The sequence below is a fragment of the Candida theae genome (genome assembly GCF_024610275.1).
Source record: "Candida theae strain CBS 12239 chromosome Unknown scaffold64, whole genome shotgun sequence".
In the NCBI taxonomy this organism is placed as follows: domain Eukaryota; kingdom Fungi; phylum Ascomycota; class Pichiomycetes; order Serinales; family Debaryomycetaceae; genus Lodderomyces; species Lodderomyces theae.
In genome coordinates this window covers 37,674-57,393 of record NW_026261475.1, presented here as the reverse complement: position 1 = coordinate 57,393, position 19,720 = coordinate 37,674, and the positions used below count along the sequence as shown (strand labels likewise).

The 19,720-nt window shown below is 40.3% G+C and overlaps 7 protein-coding genes across 7 annotated transcripts; 4 read left to right on the top strand and 3 right to left on the bottom strand. All coding sequences in view use genetic code 12, as the record gives it.

Annotated features, from left to right (window-relative positions):
• Positions 1 to 240: 240 nt before the first annotated feature.
• Positions 241 to 2,292, top strand: KGF57_004365 (DNA damage-responsive RNA polymerase-degradation factor; the record flags this gene model as incomplete). Its single annotated transcript, XM_051753867.1, has 1 exon — positions 241 to 2,292. The coding sequence occupies one exon, from the start codon at positions 241 to 243 to the stop codon at positions 2,290 to 2,292; it is 2,052 nt and encodes a 683-aa protein (XP_051607173.1).
• A 768-nt stretch (positions 2,293 to 3,060) lies between these two features.
• Positions 3,061 to 6,525, top strand: KGF57_004364 (autophagy protein; the record flags this gene model as incomplete). The annotated part of the gene is made up of 1 exon (XM_051753866.1): positions 3,061 to 6,525. One exon carries the CDS (start codon positions 3,061 to 3,063, stop codon positions 6,523 to 6,525), a length of 3,465 nt encoding a protein of 1,154 aa, XP_051607172.1.
• A 59-nt stretch (positions 6,526 to 6,584) lies between these two features.
• On the bottom strand, positions 6,585 to 7,559 carry KGF57_004363 (ribose phosphate diphosphokinase subunit; the record flags this gene model as incomplete). Its single annotated transcript, XM_051753865.1, has 1 exon — positions 6,585 to 7,559. The coding sequence occupies one exon, from the start codon at positions 7,557 to 7,559 to the stop codon at positions 6,585 to 6,587; it is 975 nt and encodes a 324-aa protein (XP_051607171.1).
• Positions 7,560 to 7,774: 215 nt separating this feature from the next.
• RFX2 (Rfx2p) lies at positions 7,775 to 11,419 on the bottom strand (the record flags this gene model as incomplete). The annotated part of the gene is made up of 2 exons (XM_051753864.1): positions 7,775 to 9,789; positions 10,048 to 11,419. The coding sequence occupies 2 exons, from the start codon at positions 11,417 to 11,419 to the stop codon at positions 7,775 to 7,777; spliced, it is 3,387 nt and encodes a 1,128-aa protein (XP_051607170.1).
• Positions 11,420 to 13,993: 2,574 nt separating this feature from the next.
• On the bottom strand, positions 13,994 to 15,913 carry CAT2 (carnitine O-acetyltransferase; the record flags this gene model as incomplete). The annotated part of the gene is made up of 1 exon (XM_051753863.1): positions 13,994 to 15,913. One exon carries the CDS (start codon positions 15,911 to 15,913, stop codon positions 13,994 to 13,996), a length of 1,920 nt encoding a protein of 639 aa, XP_051607169.1.
• Positions 15,914 to 17,298: 1,385 nt separating this feature from the next.
• On the top strand, positions 17,299 to 18,327 carry KGF57_004360 (uncharacterized protein; the record flags this gene model as incomplete). The annotated part of the gene is made up of 1 exon (XM_051753862.1): positions 17,299 to 18,327. The coding sequence occupies one exon, from the start codon at positions 17,299 to 17,301 to the stop codon at positions 18,325 to 18,327; it is 1,029 nt and encodes a 342-aa protein (XP_051607168.1).
• A 57-nt stretch (positions 18,328 to 18,384) lies between these two features.
• On the top strand, positions 18,385 to 19,137 carry KGF57_004359 (HSX11; the record flags this gene model as incomplete). Its single annotated transcript, XM_051753861.1, has 2 exons — positions 18,385 to 18,812; positions 18,888 to 19,137. 2 exons carry the CDS (start codon positions 18,385 to 18,387, stop codon positions 19,135 to 19,137), a joined length of 678 nt encoding a protein of 225 aa, XP_051607167.1.
• Positions 19,138 to 19,720: the final 583 nt, after the last annotated feature.

Sequence of the window (19,720 nt, the reverse complement as noted above, 5' to 3'; positions counted from 1 at the left end):
AAAAAAAAAAAATAAAAAAAAAAAAAAAAAAAAAAAAAAAAAAAAAAAAAAAAAAGAAAAAGAAACGAAAAGAAAAATTTTAACCAAAAGGCGTACCATTACAACTACACCAACTATTGTTTACATCTATCAATTTTAACTGTTCTAATCATTGATCAATCATAGGGAGAGAATAAACGTGATAGATATTGAGACAACGTTGCTTTAAAGACTTCACATCACTCACGCACACAACTACAAATGTCGACGAATCGAAAGACCTTCAAGAATCAACTGAAAAGATTCAATGGTAACAACAATAGCACATCATCAGAATTGACCAGTTTGGTCGAGATGTTTCCTGATTGGGAAGCTGATGAATTAAGTGGCTTACTTGATGAACACCATCACGCGCTCGAAATTGTCATCGATTTGATTGTGAACAATAAAGTTTCCCGGTGGGAACCTAGCAAAAAGGATAAGGTCAAGAAACCAAAGGAAGATGTAGCCAATAATGTAAATAACGCACACACTTCCAACCATACTTCATCGGGTGACAAGAAATTCTCAAACAAACCCAAATCATCTACAAGACCACCAAAGAAACAACAATCAGGACCAAAGAAGCCCGCTAGATCGGGCGATAAAGCTACCACCAACGCCCCACATGCCACCAAACAGGAAACTTCAGCAGAACCATCGGGCTCCTGGGCATCAGCATTGGGCACTGATAAACCAAAACCACAGAAACAACAACAACAGCAGCAGCAGCAGCAGCAGCAGCAACCACAAGCGGAACAGGAACAAGCATCAAAACCTAGTGAAGAACACCTTGGTGCACAACCTGAAGCTGCAGCAGAACATACTACTAAGCCAACTACGGAAGAAAAGCTGGCGGGAGAAGAAGCTCCTATCGAAAAGCCCAAGCCTGTATTGAAGGAGGCAAACATCCCTGAATTAAACCAAGGATCATGGGCATCGGCAATAACCCCAAAGACAAAACCAAAGCCAAAGCCAACCAAAATTCAAAAGCGCCCAGCAGAAACCCAAAACGCCTCTGAACCAGTCCCACAAGACGAGCAAGTCAAGGAAACTACTGAAAGTGAGAGCCAGCCTTCTGCACCAGCAGTTGCTGAAAACCAAGCTTATCAACAAGATGAGACTCCACAAGTGGCTGCTGAACCTATTGCATACCAAGAGCAACCAGTTGTACAGACACCCCAAGTTGTTTTGCCTTCCTCTCAACAGGTTAATTCCGTTGGTATTTCATTTGGTTCCTTGTCCTTAGACGCTGAAGATAATCAAGACACTCAAGCGCAACAACAAGCTCAACAACAGGAAACACAACAACCCGAACAACCACAACGTTATGGATCTTATGATCAACAATCTCAAGCAAGTTTGGACCAAAATGCTGGAAGTCAACAACAACAACAACAGCAACAGCAGCAGCAGCAACCTCAACAACCTCAACAACCAACTCCATATGGTAAACAGTCGCAACAACCTTCACAAAACTTCCCTACTCAGCAAGCTCAGTACGATTACTACAACCAATTTCAGCAACAACAGTACCCGCAACAAGCTGCTCAGCCAGGATCCCAGTTTGGTGGGTACCCAGGCTATGACTACAGTGCTTACAGTCAACAGGCCTTTGGCGGTATTGCATCACCTGCAGCAACCCACAATGTTGCTACTCCTGCGGCTGCTGGTGGATACGCTCAGTACGCTCAGCAAGCTGTTAATGGTGGCTCTATTGACTCTACACAAAGCCCAGTTACCGGCCAAACAGGTTTGCAACAGCAATCTGCTGCTGGTTTGAGTCAACAACACCAACAACAGCAACAACAAATTCCAACTCCGTTTGGTTATCCATACTACAACTACTACTACAACAACCCATATTTCAATGCCGCTGGTGCATTAGGTTCAAATGGTTTAGGTTCAGTAGGACAACCAGCACAAAATGCTCAACAAACTGCTCAGCAAGCAAGTATTCCGGGAAGTGCACAAGGCTCTGTTTCCAGTAATGGGTTTGGACAGCAACAGTACTACAACCCAAACCAATATGCAAATAGGTATCCTGGTTACTCTTATCCACCACAACCACAACAAGGTGCACACCAAGGTCAAGGTCAACCTGGTACTGCTGAAAGTGAAGGTTCTCAACAAAATTCACAGCAACAGCAAACTCAACCGCAAACCCAGACCCAACCAAACGCTCAACAACCTGTGATTCCACAATACGGTGCTTACCAGCAATATCCTCAATATGGATATCAAGACTCGGCTCAATATCGTGGATGGTATTAAGCAGTGAAAGGTGAGACGCTTCATTCGTTAAGACATGACAGGAGAGAAAGAGTGAGAGGGAGAGAGAGAGAGAGACACTCGGATCAAATTTAAAGTAAGTGTATAAATAAAAATGTGAGAATACATTTCGAATATCACGTATGTGTATGTTTTTGTAGCATCTCTGCTATGAAAGAGGAGTTGAAAGTACCGGTGCACATCTTGCAACTAAAATGTGAGTATAGATTGGACTGGAGGGGCTGTAGCTGTCGTGTGAGACAAGCAACACTTTCACGTGACAGCTCCTCCTTCATGCAAAGGAAAATGTCAACTTCCATAATGTACAAAACTCATCTCGTCTAAAATACGCTCATCAGAATTCAATACTAAAGAAATGTTTCGTGATATGCATTCTTTGCTTTATGTAGTGAAAGCCTCATCATCGGTTTGTTGCTTGATATTTATGTGAAGGTAATAAAAAGTCGCACTGAATCTCGGTAGCAGGAACATTTTCGGTGAGAGCTAGAGCTCTCCTGCCACAATACAATTCCTACAACTACTTCAGTTACTCTAGCGGTTTGCATTTGATGCAAGAAAGACTACCCTTATAACTTTTATTTGGGCAATTACTCTCAAATTCTGCACATCTGTATGGAGAAGCAAGGATTTTACAAAGTTCACACCTCACAAAATTGATCCTTCAAGTTGCGGAACAGTCATCAAAAACTGTACGCACCAATTTGCCATCCCCATCCCATTATTTTAGCAACTAAGTTTCATTGACCGGACATGTCTGATATCTCATATTTGATGGTTTATAATGCCCATGAGGGAACATCTATTAGAATACCGAAACCAATTCGATTCCCCACCCTCCTGGAGTTCAAAAGTTTCCTACTGCAATCGTTTTCAATAGAGAATGTGGATGATCTTTTCTTGTTGACTTCCTTCGGCATCAAGATCAACTACAATTCCATCAATGACATTTCTGAGGTGTTTGTTTTTGACAAGCGTTTGTTTATCTCGGAAATTGATCGGAAATTACTCAACTCGTATATTTTGCATTCGTCAAAAGATGATATCAGTTCTCCAGAACCGCTGCCTTTGGCTGATTTTCCAAAAGCGCGTTCTAGAGATGTTGCAAGCAGCGTCACGAGCTATCAAGCATGGGCCAGAGAAATAGCACGAAAGAGCAATATTCTCGAAAGTCGATGTCTGTCATTAATACAACAAATCAACGCCATATTCAAGTCCTTGACAGCGCTATTTCAATTCGCCACAAGCTTCACCACCGAAGTTGAAAAGAGCTTTAGTCACCACTTCAATTATATCAATCTCATTAGCATCAAAACGTTGCATAAAAGTTGGACGGAAAGCTACAAAAATCTACAGCACCTACCAGTTGTTAAACTCAAAGACAAGCGAATCAAGTTGGTTGATTTTCTTGATTACGATTCCTTGCAGAGTGCAGCAACATATGTGGCGAAGCAACTTCCATTAATTACTGGGAAATTCACTGAGTTGAACGAGATGTGTAAAATTATGAAACTGGATCGAACGAAAGTGGATGAGCACATTGAGAGGGCACGAAGACAATCAATAGATCGATTCAAGAACACAAATTTGAACGAATTAGTGAATCGGATAAAGGCCAAAGCCCAACTCGTTACCACTGAATTTTTGAATGTGCATGGGGCCACACTTGAGCAAGTACTCAATAAGCACAAGTCTCATATTTCAATTGACCTCAAAAATGATGCAAACGACTTGTACAAGTACTACTTAGATTTGGAATCATTTAAACAGCAACTAATAAAAGACGGGCCAAAGATATACTCCATCATTGCTAATTTGCAAATGAAGGCAGTCAATCTTAAAGCTGAGATTAAGTCGTTGATGGAAGACAACGGAGCTGATAACTCAAGTGCTGTCAGTCATAGATCTATTCAGGATGTAAAAAAGTGCGAAGACTTGTTATCTTTGACAATTGATATGCCGTTGTTGTTTGGATTTGCTATGGTGGAGAAAAGGCGGCAGTTTGAATGGTACGATTTTTATTCCAAAGGTGTTGTTCACAATTTCAGCGAGCAGGTCACATCAATTGGAGAGAACGAAAGGGCGTTTCGAGAAGTGTGGAACAAGAAAGTGGGGACTTTTCTCAATTACATCAATAATGACAACTTTGTAGGAGTCTTGCCCAATGTTGACATAACACTAGTTGGGAACACGGACAAGATTCCCACGTTTGTGCTATTACAGAATGTTCAAATCGACAGGGATGATATCCTCGACTACATATCCTTGTTGGAGACTTCTCAAGTGTCCACTCACTTTCCTGGATTGTTGCGCAAGAATTTCAAGGATATGAAACAGTCAACAAACAACATGAAGAGAATAACTAAACTAATATCATCTTTAGGTTCGGTTTCAGAGCAACCGGTTGACAAATTAGGTAATCTGTCAGGTAAAGAGTCTCAAGAGAATGTGGATCTTGATTTGAATGTTGTTAGTGGACTCAAATCTAGAATCAAGAAACTAGAAAGTCTCCTACACCAACAACAATACAAGAATATCACCAACTGGCCCGTGTTTCGTAATGGGAATTATTCTGAAAATAGGATGAGCATGATTATTGATCCCAAGCAGCCTTCTTCAACGCCTGTTGTAAAGTCGGATCCCACAAAGCTTTTGCAGAAAAGGACTCCATCAAAGGAAAGTATAAGCTCAACTCAGTCACAGGTGTTGGATACATCGGGGGTTGATAAGCATCTTGATAATATCAAGTTGAGACGAGCCAACTCTGAACTTACGACAGAGAATGAACACTTGCGGAAAGAGCGAGACAATCAAGATGAAATAATCTCGCAGTTGCGACAGGAAATGGAGAAACTCAAAACAAGTCACAAGAAGGAAATTGAAACTCTTGATGGCAAATTGACACTGCGTGAAGAGGAATTCAGACTTTACAAATTAGAGAGCAGATTAAGCTCTAAAGAGTTTGAAAATTTGGAAAAGAAATTGGAGACAAAGGATCGTACCATTGGCCAGTTGAGCAGCAGGGTATCGATAATGGAAAGGGAGCAATCCCACCACGAACAAGAGATTTCAAGTCTTGGTGGGACCATTGCCATTTTACGAAACGAATTAAATGACGCCAATAGAATGAAGAATGACTTGTTGTCAAACATGTCTTCAAAAGAGTCCGAGTTTGCTCAGGAGAGAACCACTAATCAGAATGAGCTCACCAGAATTAAATCGAAGTTGGACGAAGTGACTGAGGATTATGAAAACTTGATGGAGTTGACTCAAGTCAAACAACAGAAGCATGATCAACTAATTGTTGAATCGATTTCGTTGATCACCACTTTGTTGAATAAGCTAAAATTGACAATTGAAGGATATTTTGAATCGTTTATCGAGATTTGTTGCGTTTTGGAATCGATGGGGTTGTTGTTGGTGAAAGAGGGAGACATTTTCAAAATTAAACGTGTTAAAGGATTGAAACCGAAAAAGAGTACAGCGAATTTAGATGGAGATGCGTCGTTGGTATCTGTTACAGCTACGCCGACCTCAAAAGTAATTGACGACATTGAGGAGGGAATGCGGTGGTTAAATGAAATCCCAGCTTCGCCCTGTCTTCCACCTGATAGTTCATCTGATGATAATGAAATTGTCAATGTAGACAAGTACGATGAGGAAGCCGAAAAGTTGGTTACTAAATTCAAAGCAGTATTTGATGGCGAACAATCTCAATTCGACTCATTTATACATCTTATAAACTTCAAGGGAAACATTCAATTGGCAGATGAAAATTCAAGCAATACGAGATTTTTCCTTAATGCCATTTCCAAGAGATTTAAAGATGTTGAAGGTTTTGCTAAACGACAAACAAAGGATAATAAATTGAAAGAACAAGAGATTAGGAAGTTGGTTTCACGCAATAAGCACAAGATATCAATCAATTCATTTGAGGAAAATGATTTGTTGTTATTTCTTCCAACAAGGGATGATAACCAGAAGGGAGATGACAGTGAGGAGAATCAACCGTGGGCTGCATTCAATGTTGGCGCACCGCACTATTTCTTGGATACGCTGCGCTTGAACATGACTGGTAAGGAGTGGATAATTGGAAGGGTGCAGCTGATCAATGAGCACAAGGTGTCACCTGACCAAGCTAGCTCATTGGAGCATAACCCTTTCAAGTTGAGTGTGGGAGTTACATGGTACTTGGTGCAAGTAACCGAGGATCTATGAGCGGAGCAATGAACGGAGAAATGAACTGAAAAATAGTTATATTCTATGAACTTACATAATTACTCCGGTACATGATTGAACAAGTAACTGACGCTTTCCCCATTATGTAGTCTTCTTATAGCCTCAGCTAGCGTCGCACTAATGTCCAAAGTCTCCATCTTGTGACATTTTGCCAATTTATCCTGGATAGGCAAGGTATTGGTACAAACCAATTTATCAATTTTGGAACCGTTCAACTTGTCAATGGCATTTTGCGACAAAATAGCATGAGTAACCATACAAACCACTTTTCGAGCTTTATTCTCCAACAAAACGTCGGCCGCTTTACACAACGTACCACAAGTGTCAGCTATATCGTCAACAAGAATACAAATCTTGTCGGTAACATCACCCACAAGAACCATTCGCGAAATTTCATTAGCCTTTTGACGTTCTTTATGGATCAAGGCGAATTGAATATCCAACTTGTCAGCTAAACTGGCAACTCTCTTTGCACCACCAGCATCAGGACTCACCATGATTATATCGTCCTTGTTATATTTCTCTCTGATATACCGCAATACACTAGGCTCAGCGTACAAGTTATCAACGGGTATACTGAAGAACCCTTGAATTTGACTAGCATGTAAATCCATAGTGATGACATGGTTACAGCCAGCAGTTTGTAATAAGTTGGCAATCAATTTAGCGGTTATTGGTGCTCTGGACTTATCCTTCTTGTCTTGTCTAGCGTAGGGGAAACTGGGGATCACCGCAGTGATTCGTCTTGCACTAGCAACTCGACAAGCGTTAATCATAAATAGTAACTCCATTACGAAATCGTTGATTTCAGTTTCTCCAGTTCCCGTTTGTAAAATGTAGACATCCTCATCTCGAACTGACTCGCCAATGGCAACAGCAGTTTCGGTGTTTGTGTATTGGAAAGCTCCCACGCGGGCTATATCAATGCCTAGTTTAGCAGCTACTTTTTCGCATAGCTGGATATGTGAGTTTCCTGCAATCAACTTTATGGAATTCTGCTGGTAGGTATGCATAGTGAATAGATACCTATCGAGTATATCTGGGCTAGAGTGGGATGGAATGTATCTCTCTTAAGAAGGAGTAGGGTTTGCTTCTGCTCTTCGCAAATTCGATGCGTTCGGCACATCAAAATTGCATCAAAAAAATATTTAAAATGCTACCAATCACATCAACTACCTAATGCAAATGATAAAGATCTATATAAATATTACCTTCTATCTTGCTCCTTCTATTCTAATAAGTCTCGCAATCCCAGGATTTCTCCCATTAAACTCAAATATTCCAGAACAATTGAGTTGAAAACCCACCAACTGCCAAAACTACTCTGACTTGAATCGGTATTTGCGTTGAAGTTGGCTCCATGTCTGCTAGCTTGCGGCAAAGTGCTGCTCCCCTCCTCTAAAAACTCTTCTTGTGTTTGTTTCTGTTGCCGTTGCTTTATGAATATATGCTTCAATACATCATTCAACATGAAAGTGATGTAGTTGTTGAAAACTTGAATGGGGTATTTGGATTTGAAATGTGGCGATAACAACTTCGTATCGATTAATGCTAATAACGACGTCACTCTTTTCATTTCGTTCGTTGTTAAAATAGATTTTAAACAACGCGATTGTTCACTTGTATTAAAATTTTGTCCGATTGGTGTGCTGGTGGGTGCTGTATCACGATGTTGTTGGGGTATTTGTAGTATTTTCTGCAATGATGCTTGCTCTCCTATACTTGTGTCAATTTGATACTTGTCCTTCAAAGAAGAGTATTGTAATGACGAGGTACAATGGGCATCTGATCCGCCATTCAAAAATTGCAATAAATCAACCCTGAAAAATTCGTCAAGTAGGGAAACATCTTCACTTATAAAACTCAGTGAAATGGCCAGGGCCAGTTTAACGTTTAGGCTAGTGGCTGGGTTAAACCGAAATGCAGCTAAGGTGTGGATCAAGTCACTCGATATTATTTCATTCTTGAAGCTGAGGTTTGTAGCGCACACATTTGAGGCGGTATTTGTAGTGCTGGGGCTGGTGGCAGTATCTTCTGTCTTGGCAGGCGGGGCAGAGCTAGTGCTCATCAAATTGCTTGGCTGAGGATCTTCCACTTCGACCAATCCGCTCCCCACGGGCTTCCCACCCACCAAAGACCAAATATCCATACCCATCATTTCACTTTGTTCCGGCTTGTTCAATAATTTGACTAAAGTAATCAATAAATCATTCAAATTAATCATCTTTTTCACCAAGTTTAGAAACGTACTGACGGTATCCGATGGGAATTTGTATTGCTTTGATGTTGCATTTTCGTTATTCAACTTTGCCAACTCTTGTGGTAGGTGATTGATCAAGTACAAAAAGTTTCGACGCAAATTGGTTACCAAATTGATATCGGCCAACGGTTTGGTAAGGAGTAAAATAGGCAATGCTTCGAGTATGATGATTATGTATATGAGCAAATCAAAATTACTGGTAGTTGTTGTTTTTGTGGAGTTGCTGCTTCCCAGTTGTGTCATAATTGGAACAAAAACCAACTGCAACAAGTTTTCCAATAAGCTTGATTCAGTAACTAAACTTGCATTTGTTAGCAACATTGTTTTGATCATCTCTGGATTAATTGAGGGTACTTTTACATAAGTATCAGCCAACAACTTCGAAAACCAATTCTCTTGTCTCTCAACTTGTTGAATGACGGTAAAATCGGACTCTACTGGGTACTTCAGCTCCATTTTTATAAACGATAGGCGAGGTGTCAATCTAGTTTCCACGTCTTGTACTCTATGTGTACTCAATTTATCCTTGTCGCTTGAGCGGCTGCGTTTTCTTCCTCTCTTATTTGTTGTCCCGCCAGTAGGAATGGCACCAATTGGCGTGTGTACATCAGTGGGAACGCCCCCAGGGAATAGTAACTCATTATATTCAGCATTGGCGCCACCACCTTCCTCAGTGAACATTTTGTTCAATTTGTCCAAATCATATTGCTCACACAACTGCCTGATATTGGCATCTATGATATGCTCATTCCAAACTACTCCGAGATAGTGATACCTTGACTCGCCCCTGCTCCCCAACCTTTTGATAGGAGTATTGGGATACACCAACTTGATCAATTTACCCAATTTTGATTGTCCAAGAATCAACTTTTGTTGCTCATTTGCAGTGTTTGATGAGCTAGGATATCGTATTATCAATTTCTGGCAAATGATGAAGTAAGTCTTGAAAATTGATAGTCGCTGAATGGAAAAATTCTGTGGGTCTGTGGTTACCGTATTTTCCGGCACTTCAAAGTAGTATAGAAAGTTCTAAAACTATCGCTCCTTACATGCATCATTAAGCACCATGTTTATTGAAAACAATCGATTGTAACCACGGTTATCTCCTTCTTCTAGTTGTTGTTGTTGTCGTGGAGGTTGTTGCTCTTGGTGAGAGAAAATCTCCCGCAAAGTGGTTGGGTTTCTAAATCGCAGGTTTTAAACTAAGTAATAACTGCGTTGACTTAGTACTGATATGTTACTTTTGGGGGTTTTGTCGATTTTCTGATTGTAATTGAAATTTGCAGTACTCATCGGCATTTGACGATCGTTGTTGTAAAGCAAGTTGTAAAAATCATCCAAGGGAAACAGGGTGTTTAATTTACAAATCAACGAATGCAAATAGTCGCCCATGTTACTCCCATCAACAGAAAATAGTTCAAGTAGAAGTTCATCAAGGAGTGGGTTAGTGTCACGGTGGAATCTTTGTATCTGGTGTTCATTGGGGGGAACAATATTCTGTTGCATGTTGCCAGCAGCACCACCCAAGGATATTGAAGTTAAATGTGAGGAAATGGATAGGTTATTTTTTAAGTGTCTTGGTGCAGTTGTCGGTGCAGTTGTCGGTGCGGCTGCTGCTGCAACTGGTGCCGGAGTGGGTGCTGTAGTTACTACAGATGGGGGAATCGATGGTGGACCAGATGCAATGGAAGAGGCTTGTACTGAAGTTTGGAGTGAGCCTGTTGAGAAGGTAGGTTGTGGTTGAGAAAACAGTTTATTAGCACCAGTGGATGCGTTGACATTGTAAAATGCCTGCAGCTGTTGTGAATGCGGAAGATTGGTATCAATACCTGGATAATTAGAGACTGAAGGGAACTGCGACAGTGGTGTTTGGAAACCAGAGGAGCCTGCTCCTTGTAGGTTGATGTAGGATGCATTTCCGTAAGAGGAACTCGACTGGTATGGACGCCCAAATTGTGATTCTGAGTAGTAATTTTGTTGTGGAACATTTGATGTAGGTCGCACTGACTGATGCTGTTGCTGTGATTGCTCTTGTAGTTGTAGTTGCTGGTGCTGGTGGAAGTGGTGCGATGGTTGGGTTGGTGACCTTTGGTACAGACCCCCGTGTTGGAAATTAAAGCCTGTAGACGATGGAGGTATTAGTGGAGCAGTTGGTGAAACCAAAGGATATTCTGAATATCTATCGTATCCTGTTGAAGCTATGCGTCTGTTGGCCTGACCCGTGCTTGGTCCTTGAAATTCATTATTGTACGGGTACTGACCGGACTGTGGGGTTTGCATGTCCTGACGAAAATTGGCATTAGGATGAAGGGCTAGTGGTGCATAAGATGCGTAATTATATACGTCTTGTTCTTCAAATTTATTTGACGATATGGGAAAATTGGCTTGTGCATATATTGCAGACGACGCATCTAGATTGTGGTATGCTGATGATGCTTGTGATTGTGCTTGTGATTGTGATTGTGATTGTGATTGTGAATGGAACTGGTGACCGTCTAAGTTGAAGTTAGGGTGTCGTGGTTGTATATTTTGTCTATTTTCAAGAATATCAAATCCACCTTGACTCAGTGTAGACAGTTTGCGTCGTTTATGAGGTGGTTTGTTTGGTGGCATATGATTGTTTCTGGTGACATAAAACTGGAATTGCCGTGGTAGAAAGAGGGGGGGGAAGTAGGTGCTTTTCTTTTCAACTTGTTTCCACTGGTTTGAGTTTAGCAGTGGCTCGAGTAGTTCTGATCCAGGTATTTGTGTAAGTTAGTTATGATAAATCTCTGTTGACGTGTATTTTAACAACAAGCAGCTCTTTTCAACAAGGTTCAACGTTCCTGAATCCAATATTTCCCCTCGTACCTTGTCTGTCAGCTTTTTGGGCACTCACAAAATTGGAAGATTTTCTCAGTTATGTGAAGTAATATTATATTCGAATTAGTGGGTGTAAATTATATGATGTTTTTGAACAATGTGCAGCAGATTTCGGTAGAAAACTGCAGAATACCACACGGTAGCTCCTGATTTGTCAAAGTGACCGTATGTTCAAGGTCAGAGTATGGACCACTTAACGGTCTGCGCTGTATTTATTGTCGCGATGTTATCTGTCTTCTTCAGTAACGATTGATAAACTTTTAGATCGTTACACGCACATGTATTTGCATAAGTCTGGTGACCAAAAAATAAGTCTCTTTTGAAGAGAGCTTGTAATTGGGTAATTGATAGAAGCTTTTGCTCTCTCTTTTATAGATCAAGCATCATCAATGAGAAGATATTGTTCCTGGATCGGTTTAAATACAGAAACACAGAGAGATCAAAATTAAAAAAAAAAAAAAGAAAAAATTTATAAAACTAAACCAACACAAAGCGAAAAAGGTAAACAACAGAACAACAAAAAAAAAATAAAAAAGAAATTTTATAAATATAATTTTCGCTTAGTTATGTGTAAGTTCTTGTAAGCAGCACACCTTATTTTTTGTTACACGATGCTAAACCTCTCTCTCTAATTTACATGTACTTTGGTGTAAGGGCTTCTTCATGCACTTTCTCTTCATCTTCGACTGATACTCCTTCTTTCTCCTATTACGCAAAATGGGGGACTATACATACCCTCTGTAATGCTTGCTGGTAAAAAAGTAATGCTGTGCACAGTTGAGCAAATTCTCTCTTTTACAAGGAGAGCCAGGTACGAGTCATTAAAGCAACAAATTTAGTAGGTTGTCGTTACAACGGTCATTACTAGCCACATTACCCTTAACAAGGCGCCTATCGCACTACTCATCACTAACTCAATTGCTATTTGCATGCACTCACAAAATAAAATAAAAATTAAGGGATTGATGCGGTTCCGCTTGGAACTCATTGCAATCAAGACATCAGCCACCATCTAACACTCACCTCCAGGTTGAGCCTCAAGTTTGACCTTCTCATTTATTCTAATTGCGTAATACAATTCAGCAAGTAATTGGTTGGAAGGGGAAAGCATTATGTGGAAAGAGGTTCGGGCTAGACTACTACCTCTACTGTGGAATGATACAATGTGGCACATACCTGATACCTATACTCATGGAGTCACTTTGCAATTGCATATGATAATATCCCAATTGTTTACGCTCTCTCTCTCTCTTTCTCTCTCTCTCTTTNCTCTCTCTCTCTCTCTCTCTCTCTCTCTCTCTCTCTGCCATATGAGAATGTATTTTATGCGATTACTTGTTGTTCTTCCACAAACGCTCCCCTTCTTAAATTGTGAACATACCGAGGATCATTTTTGCAATTTTTTTCTTTTCTTTTTTACGGGGCATTGCAGATCTCTTCTGTATCACTAGAAGAAAACAAGGGCAGTCCCATCTGAATCCATTTACGGAGGTCGTTCCAGTTGCTATTGCCCTCCCCCCCTCTGTTTCCCTTAGTAACACGACATCAGGTACAGGTTCCTGACTTCGTACTCGTACCTTCATGTCAAAATAAACAAGGAGAAAGGACAAAACAGAAATAAGGGTTTACAATAAGCGTGAATGTTACCGGTTACTTGTAACTTTGTATTGTTGGTATGTGTAATGTCAAAAAAAGGTGCCTTTACCCGTATTTGATTCAAATGTAAACAAATACACAAACACTACAGACACACACACAAAAGAGTCTCAATGGTCACAACACAAAATGCAACCATACATTCCAACTCAATACATACACACACCGTATACAAAACATTCAAGAGTCTTATAAACGGATCTCTTTATAGCACTCCCATCCAAACTGAACAAACCAAATACTTATCTCTGGTGATCACCCTCCCCAAAAAATTAGCGAAAAACTTTGATTCTTTCAATCATCAAACTCAAAACTCCAAGTTTTCCTTACTTTTGCATCACGAAGGCATGATAATTTCGTATTACATTCCGCATGACAGACGATGTTGGCGTGTTTTTACATTGTTTTCCGTAAATTCTCTTTACTCTCATCATCTGACGCGGTGTGGCGCCCTCTTTATGAATTGTTTCTTTAACTGTTTATGTACATCGCTATCTTCGCAAAAGATTGTGTTGTATGAAGGAAAGAGGGCCATTTCTCTATATTGAATACACTATACCTGGGAGTCAACAATCTTCTCTCGCATATGTGGTTTACATTTTATGTTTCTCTTCTCTCTCGACGATCTTATTCAAATATGTATATAAATATATATACATACTTCCATGCTTACAACTTAGCCTTATCTCCCAATAATCCCTTAACCAAAACATCTTGCATTTCATTAGCACTGTCAACAAGGAACCATTTCAATTGAGCAGAACTCAATCCATTTCCATACTTGCATGAAATATGAACATGAATCCAGTCATTATTGATCAAATAAGCCAATCCAAATCCATCATCGATCACTTGCGACCAACCCCAGGATTGGAAGTACTCAGATGGAACTTGTGATGATGAAATGTACCAAGTTTGAGAGTAAGTGAAGATTGGATCGGTGAAAATGGCAGGAACTTCTTCGCCTGGTTTCAACATTTGTTTCAAACCAAACAAGTGGCGATCAACTCCTTTACCATCGGCAGCTGCAGACAAATAGGCAACGTGTTGCTTGGTTGCGGCTTGGAAAGTGGCAACCTTCTCTTCGATACTGGCCTTGGGGTTGGTCCAAGTCTCAACAAACTTTTTGGATTCATTGGAAACGGTTCTACCAGTCTCGGTTCTTCCCTTTAAGAATTTTCTAGTGGCTGCTGATTCATAAGTTGGTCTAACTTTACCGGTCAACTTGTAGTATGCCAATTGCATCAACATTTGAACATAGGCATCTGGTGAAGTCTTGAATTTCTTAATCAAGTTCTTACCGTATCCGTAATGTTGGAAAATCTCTTCATCGTGAGCAGCAATAGTAGCGTCAAATTTAGCAACTGCCGAAGCGATATTTTGTCTCGAAGTAGGGTTCAAGTCAAATGGTAAAATGTCGGCTTTACCAACTTTAGGAGCAACAGTGGCAATTTCAGAAATCAATTCATCAGGATTGGTTTCGGCAATTTGCTTCAAAATGGTATTGTTCATTTGAACAGTTGGTGTAGCATCCATTCTAGAGTGCTCACCAAGGAAACCAGAGTTACCATTGGCGCTAACGAAAAACTCCAACGGTTTATCAAACCATCTGTTTTGTCCATCTCCATGCCAGCAGTTTTTGGATTTTTCTTCAATAGTGATTGGATTGTTTGAGTCCAAGCAGACAACAAATGCAGAAGCAAAAATATCAGTCAATGAAGCTTCATTGATTGGCGATTTCAAAAGATTGTTGTAAGCGCTCAACCATTCATCTCTATTCAACGAAGTCAAGGCTCCAACTGGTAATCCTTTTGGAGTTGGATCATTCTTGATTTGCTGCAAGTGCTGGTAAATTTCTCCCTTGGACAATCTTTGTCCTTGTTCGGAATGAGTAGGGACTTTGTAAAAGTTGTTTTTGTATACAACAACGAAAAATCTATTGGCATTAGCATCATAATGCTGAGTAACATCCGATCCTTCAGCTGGAACTCTTGAATTGTTAAACATGTACTTGAACGCATTCATGCAAAATGGGTTTCCCTTGATAACTTCTGGTTGCAAAGTTTCATTTTGAACTTGTTCAGCAAACTCAATGGTGTGGTAGGCAATCAAAGTAGCCTTCAACAATTGATCTTGACCAACAACATTCCTGATATCCTTGTGAGAAAAGAAATATGAGACAAATGGAACAACAGGGTCTCTGTATGACAAGTAAGCGTAATCATCCCAAAATTCAGCCAACCAGTTGTCTTTGTCTTTAGCAAAAGAATTCAATCTTTGTTGCAATTGCTCACCGGCTCCACCTGGTCTAATAAATTCTTCAACTTTGGCTTTTGAATCTTGTAACTGTTGAGGATTCAAAAACGGTTCAATGGATTTGATGTACTTGGCGGCAGTTTCTTGCAATTCAGGAACTGGCAATTTGGGCAATTGTGATTGTAATTTATAAGTCTCACCCTTGGCTGTGCTTGTGGAGAATGGTTTCTTGGCGGCTAAGATAGGCATCTTGAATAAAGTCTTTGGGGATGTAGTAGCGGCAGTAGCTTTATTTAATGATAATACTTGTTGTCTAGTTAGGCTTTTGAACATAGTATAAAATCTTTTTGAGGGTAAACTTTCCTGCTGCTATTCTGTAATTCTTCTGGCGCTTCTTTTGTAAGCTAGAAGATTGGCAATGATGAGGAAGTCTATCTATAAATACGGTGAAATCAAAAGAAAGAAAAACTTGGAAAAAGAGTAAATCAATTTAAAGGAAACTAGTGAAAACTTGAAAAAGTGGTGGGCCCATTCATATTTATATATATAACCCCTCTGATTTAAAAATTGATTGGTTTAGCGCTGAAAAAAAAAAAAAAAACAGAGAAAAGAAAAAGAAAACAGCATCTCTTTGTGTAACTGTTGGAGTTTTTTTCTGTTTTGTGGGGGCAGCCGACAAAGGTATTGGTGTAAGGATGCAGGAGCGTGCCACCGTTTTGTTGGTAGTGCATGCACGACCAAAGAATTTTTCTTTTTTCTTTTTACCGAGGAAGAATGGCACAACGTTTTAATATACACAAAAAAATTATCACACACACGCACGCAAAACGGTGTGTAGTAGATCCGCGGATTAGGTAGAGATACATTCTGTAAAATTGAAAAAAGGGGTTCTTGAAGAGGTAAAGGTGTCTGTCCACTTCGCGATTTCCACGCCGTACCCACTCTCTCTAGGTTGACTCTTTCTCATGCTGTTTAACACGGTTGTTGGTGTGGTTGGCATTAGAAGCTGAAATATTTTTTCTTTTTTGCAACAAGCTCCATGCAAACATCTGGATGTTCGAAATAGTCCAAAAGCCATTACCGCAGCTCGAATACCAAAAGACGACGATATATTTACTACGACGAAAGTATCACGTCCTACCGTCCTTTTTTTCAAGACTGTCACATGAAAAAGGAAGATCTTTTGCAACCACTCTAGCCAAACTTGTAAGCGCATAAATTCGTAATTGACAGGGAGGTTATTCTTTTTAGTCGCTACAGATGCTTACTGCAATAATTACGAGAAATGAGAGACGAAATAGTGGTGAAAACCTCGGACATTTGGCAGATAGCACAAAACAAACACTGAATACAATTGAAAAGACAAAATCACATATCTAAAAACTCAAGAGCCTGTTTGCACAATGAGCATTTCAACTGAACGAAGTGAATTGATTTGGAGAGGAGAATAACTAGTGCTTCAGTTTCTAACTCAATTATGACGTATTCGCACGCCTTTCTATATCGGCTTTAAGATTCGACCGATGGAGTGAGACAAAGACCCGAGTAATAAAGATCGAACAAAAATTAAAAAGAAAAAAATTTTTTTTATTTTTTATTTTTTATTTTTTTGCAAAGGGGGAGGAGGAGGAGGACGTGTACCAACTACGTCAGAGATCTAAATAGTCTTCACAGTAGAGCCCATTACCACAGACACTACAATCGATCTTCACTATTTCATGAGTGAGGTGTCAAATTTGAGATATGGCGCAGCTATCTTCTGCTTCATCTGGTACATCATCATTTCTACCGTTGCAGCCCGTGGGTTTATTGAAATACTACTAAAGTTTCGACATCGGACTTCTCTCTCATCATATACTACTGCCACTGTATCCAAATCGAAACAAAATGGCGGATACAAGAAAGATTCCGTGGAAGATAATCCAGACACCGCGGAGGCAACTGCAACAAGTGAAGGCGTCACCATAATACGACCAATCAAGGGAATTGATCCCGAACTCGGGTCATGTCTCGAATCCTCATTTGTGCAAAATTACCCTCTGGATAAAGTCCAAATTTTATTCTGTGTGGATGACCCCAGGGATGCCAGTATTCCAATAATCAAGAAACTAATCAACCGATACCCCACCATTGATGCTGACATACTTATCAGCGAAAACTTCAACTCGGAGACAAAGAGCAGCAGTGAGCATTATGGGCCCAACCCAAAAGTCAACAATTTAGCAAAGGGGTTTCTCAAGGCAAAGTACGATATCTTGTGGGTGATGGATAGCAATGTATGGGCCAGTTCAAACATTTTACGCAATTCTGTCCTTACATTGAATGCGAATTTGAATAATGGACGGAAATTGGGGTATAAGCGGCCTGTTAAGCTAGTTCACCATGTGCCATTGGCATTGTGCATAGATTCTGAAAAGACAACGGTTGGAGAGGCACACAATCAGGGAGGTGTGGTGGATTTAGAGGGGAGTGTGACACCAAATGCATCTGAAGAAGATGATGATATGGAATACTCTTCTTTCACACTTGGTGGCACAGACTCGAATTTGACAAATAGAAAGCCCACGCCGACGCCAACGCCGACGCCAACGCCAACGCCAATACCAATACCAAAACCAAAACCAAAACCAAAACCGAAACCAAACCAGCTTGAACTAGAGCCCGGATACAACCATGGCAATGGCTCTTCCGCCTTTAATGATCCACGGTTCAATCTACTTTACAAAGAGGTGTGTAGTGTAAGTTAATTTTACATTTCGATAAACAACTTCTCAGTTGCCCCCTGTGTCAATGGGAAATCCAACATGTATCGCAAATCCGATTTGGACCAAGCCGTCAAACTAATCCCGTTTAAAAACTCGGCATTCTTCAGTGATGCACAAGTTAAAGCTGACGCGCAGTACTACACATCTTTGGGAGGTGGAGGGTCTGGACATGCCATCAAGTTTTTTGCGCGATACATTGGTGAAGATAACATGATTGGACTTGCGTTGTGGGAGAACTGTAATGGGCGCACGGGGTTGACTGGTGATGTAGTTGTGCAGCCATTGAGCCGAAATGACAATACAGTTTACGATTATATGGAGCGTCGTGTGCGATGGTTGCGAGTGAGAAAGTATATGGTGTTGTTGGCTACTTGTATAGAGCCCACTACCGAGTCGATTATGTGTGGGATATACGGTACTTTTGGAACCTCGACATTGTTTTTGAACCAATGGTTTTCAATCAAGTGGTTCTTGTTGCACATGTTGATTTGGTGCTTGTGTGTAAAGCACGTCATGTTACAGGAGTAGTCAGTATGGTTTAGCTGTTTAAGTAGTAGGTCGTCGTCGTCGTCGTCGTCGTCTATTGTGACTTATTTACCACGATGGATGGATGATACACATGTGGTGAGTTCGGGAAGGGAGGCTATTGAGTGGTTACAAGTTTGGATCTTGAGGGAAGTGTTGGCATTGCCAATCTGGATAGAGGCTATGTGGGGACATGAAATTGATTGGAGAGGAAGACCAATTAGAATCAAAAAGGACTTGACAGCTGAGGAGGTGGGAAAGGGATAGAGAATTGGAGCAGATCTAGGTCAAGAGGTAAGCTTGTGAGTAATAAGCTGTAGCAAAATATTGTAGATATGTATATATGTATGTTGAATATAGAGGCTATTGTATATTTGTGCAAGAGAACACACCAATACGATGGTAAAGTAGAGACATGAGCACGGTAAACATAAAGACTATTCACTTAACGAAGAAACGTTGTTATGCCTCATTTGTCCAAATCAGGAAAGAGGGGTTGTAATTATTTTTTTTATTTTTATTTTTTTACTCAGTGTGCATTGTTGCAGTAATTTTGTGTATGCCTCCCCTTTGTATACAAATTCGATGTTTCATCAAAGAATCTCTCGGTGTCTATCTCGACGTCCGTCTATCTCCTTTGAGTATTGCAGAAACAATACGTATTTGCGTTTCTGGTTTTGCATGATATTTCGTTGAGGCTTATAAGCTTGTGAAAGTGTTGGGTAAGCGTATAACACCATATGCTGAAATAGAGTGGCTTGTATCTTATTTCTCTGTATACGACGAACGCGTTCTGGTTTATACAAAAGATACGATGATGTGGAAGTATATGGTGTGTCTGTCTGTCTGT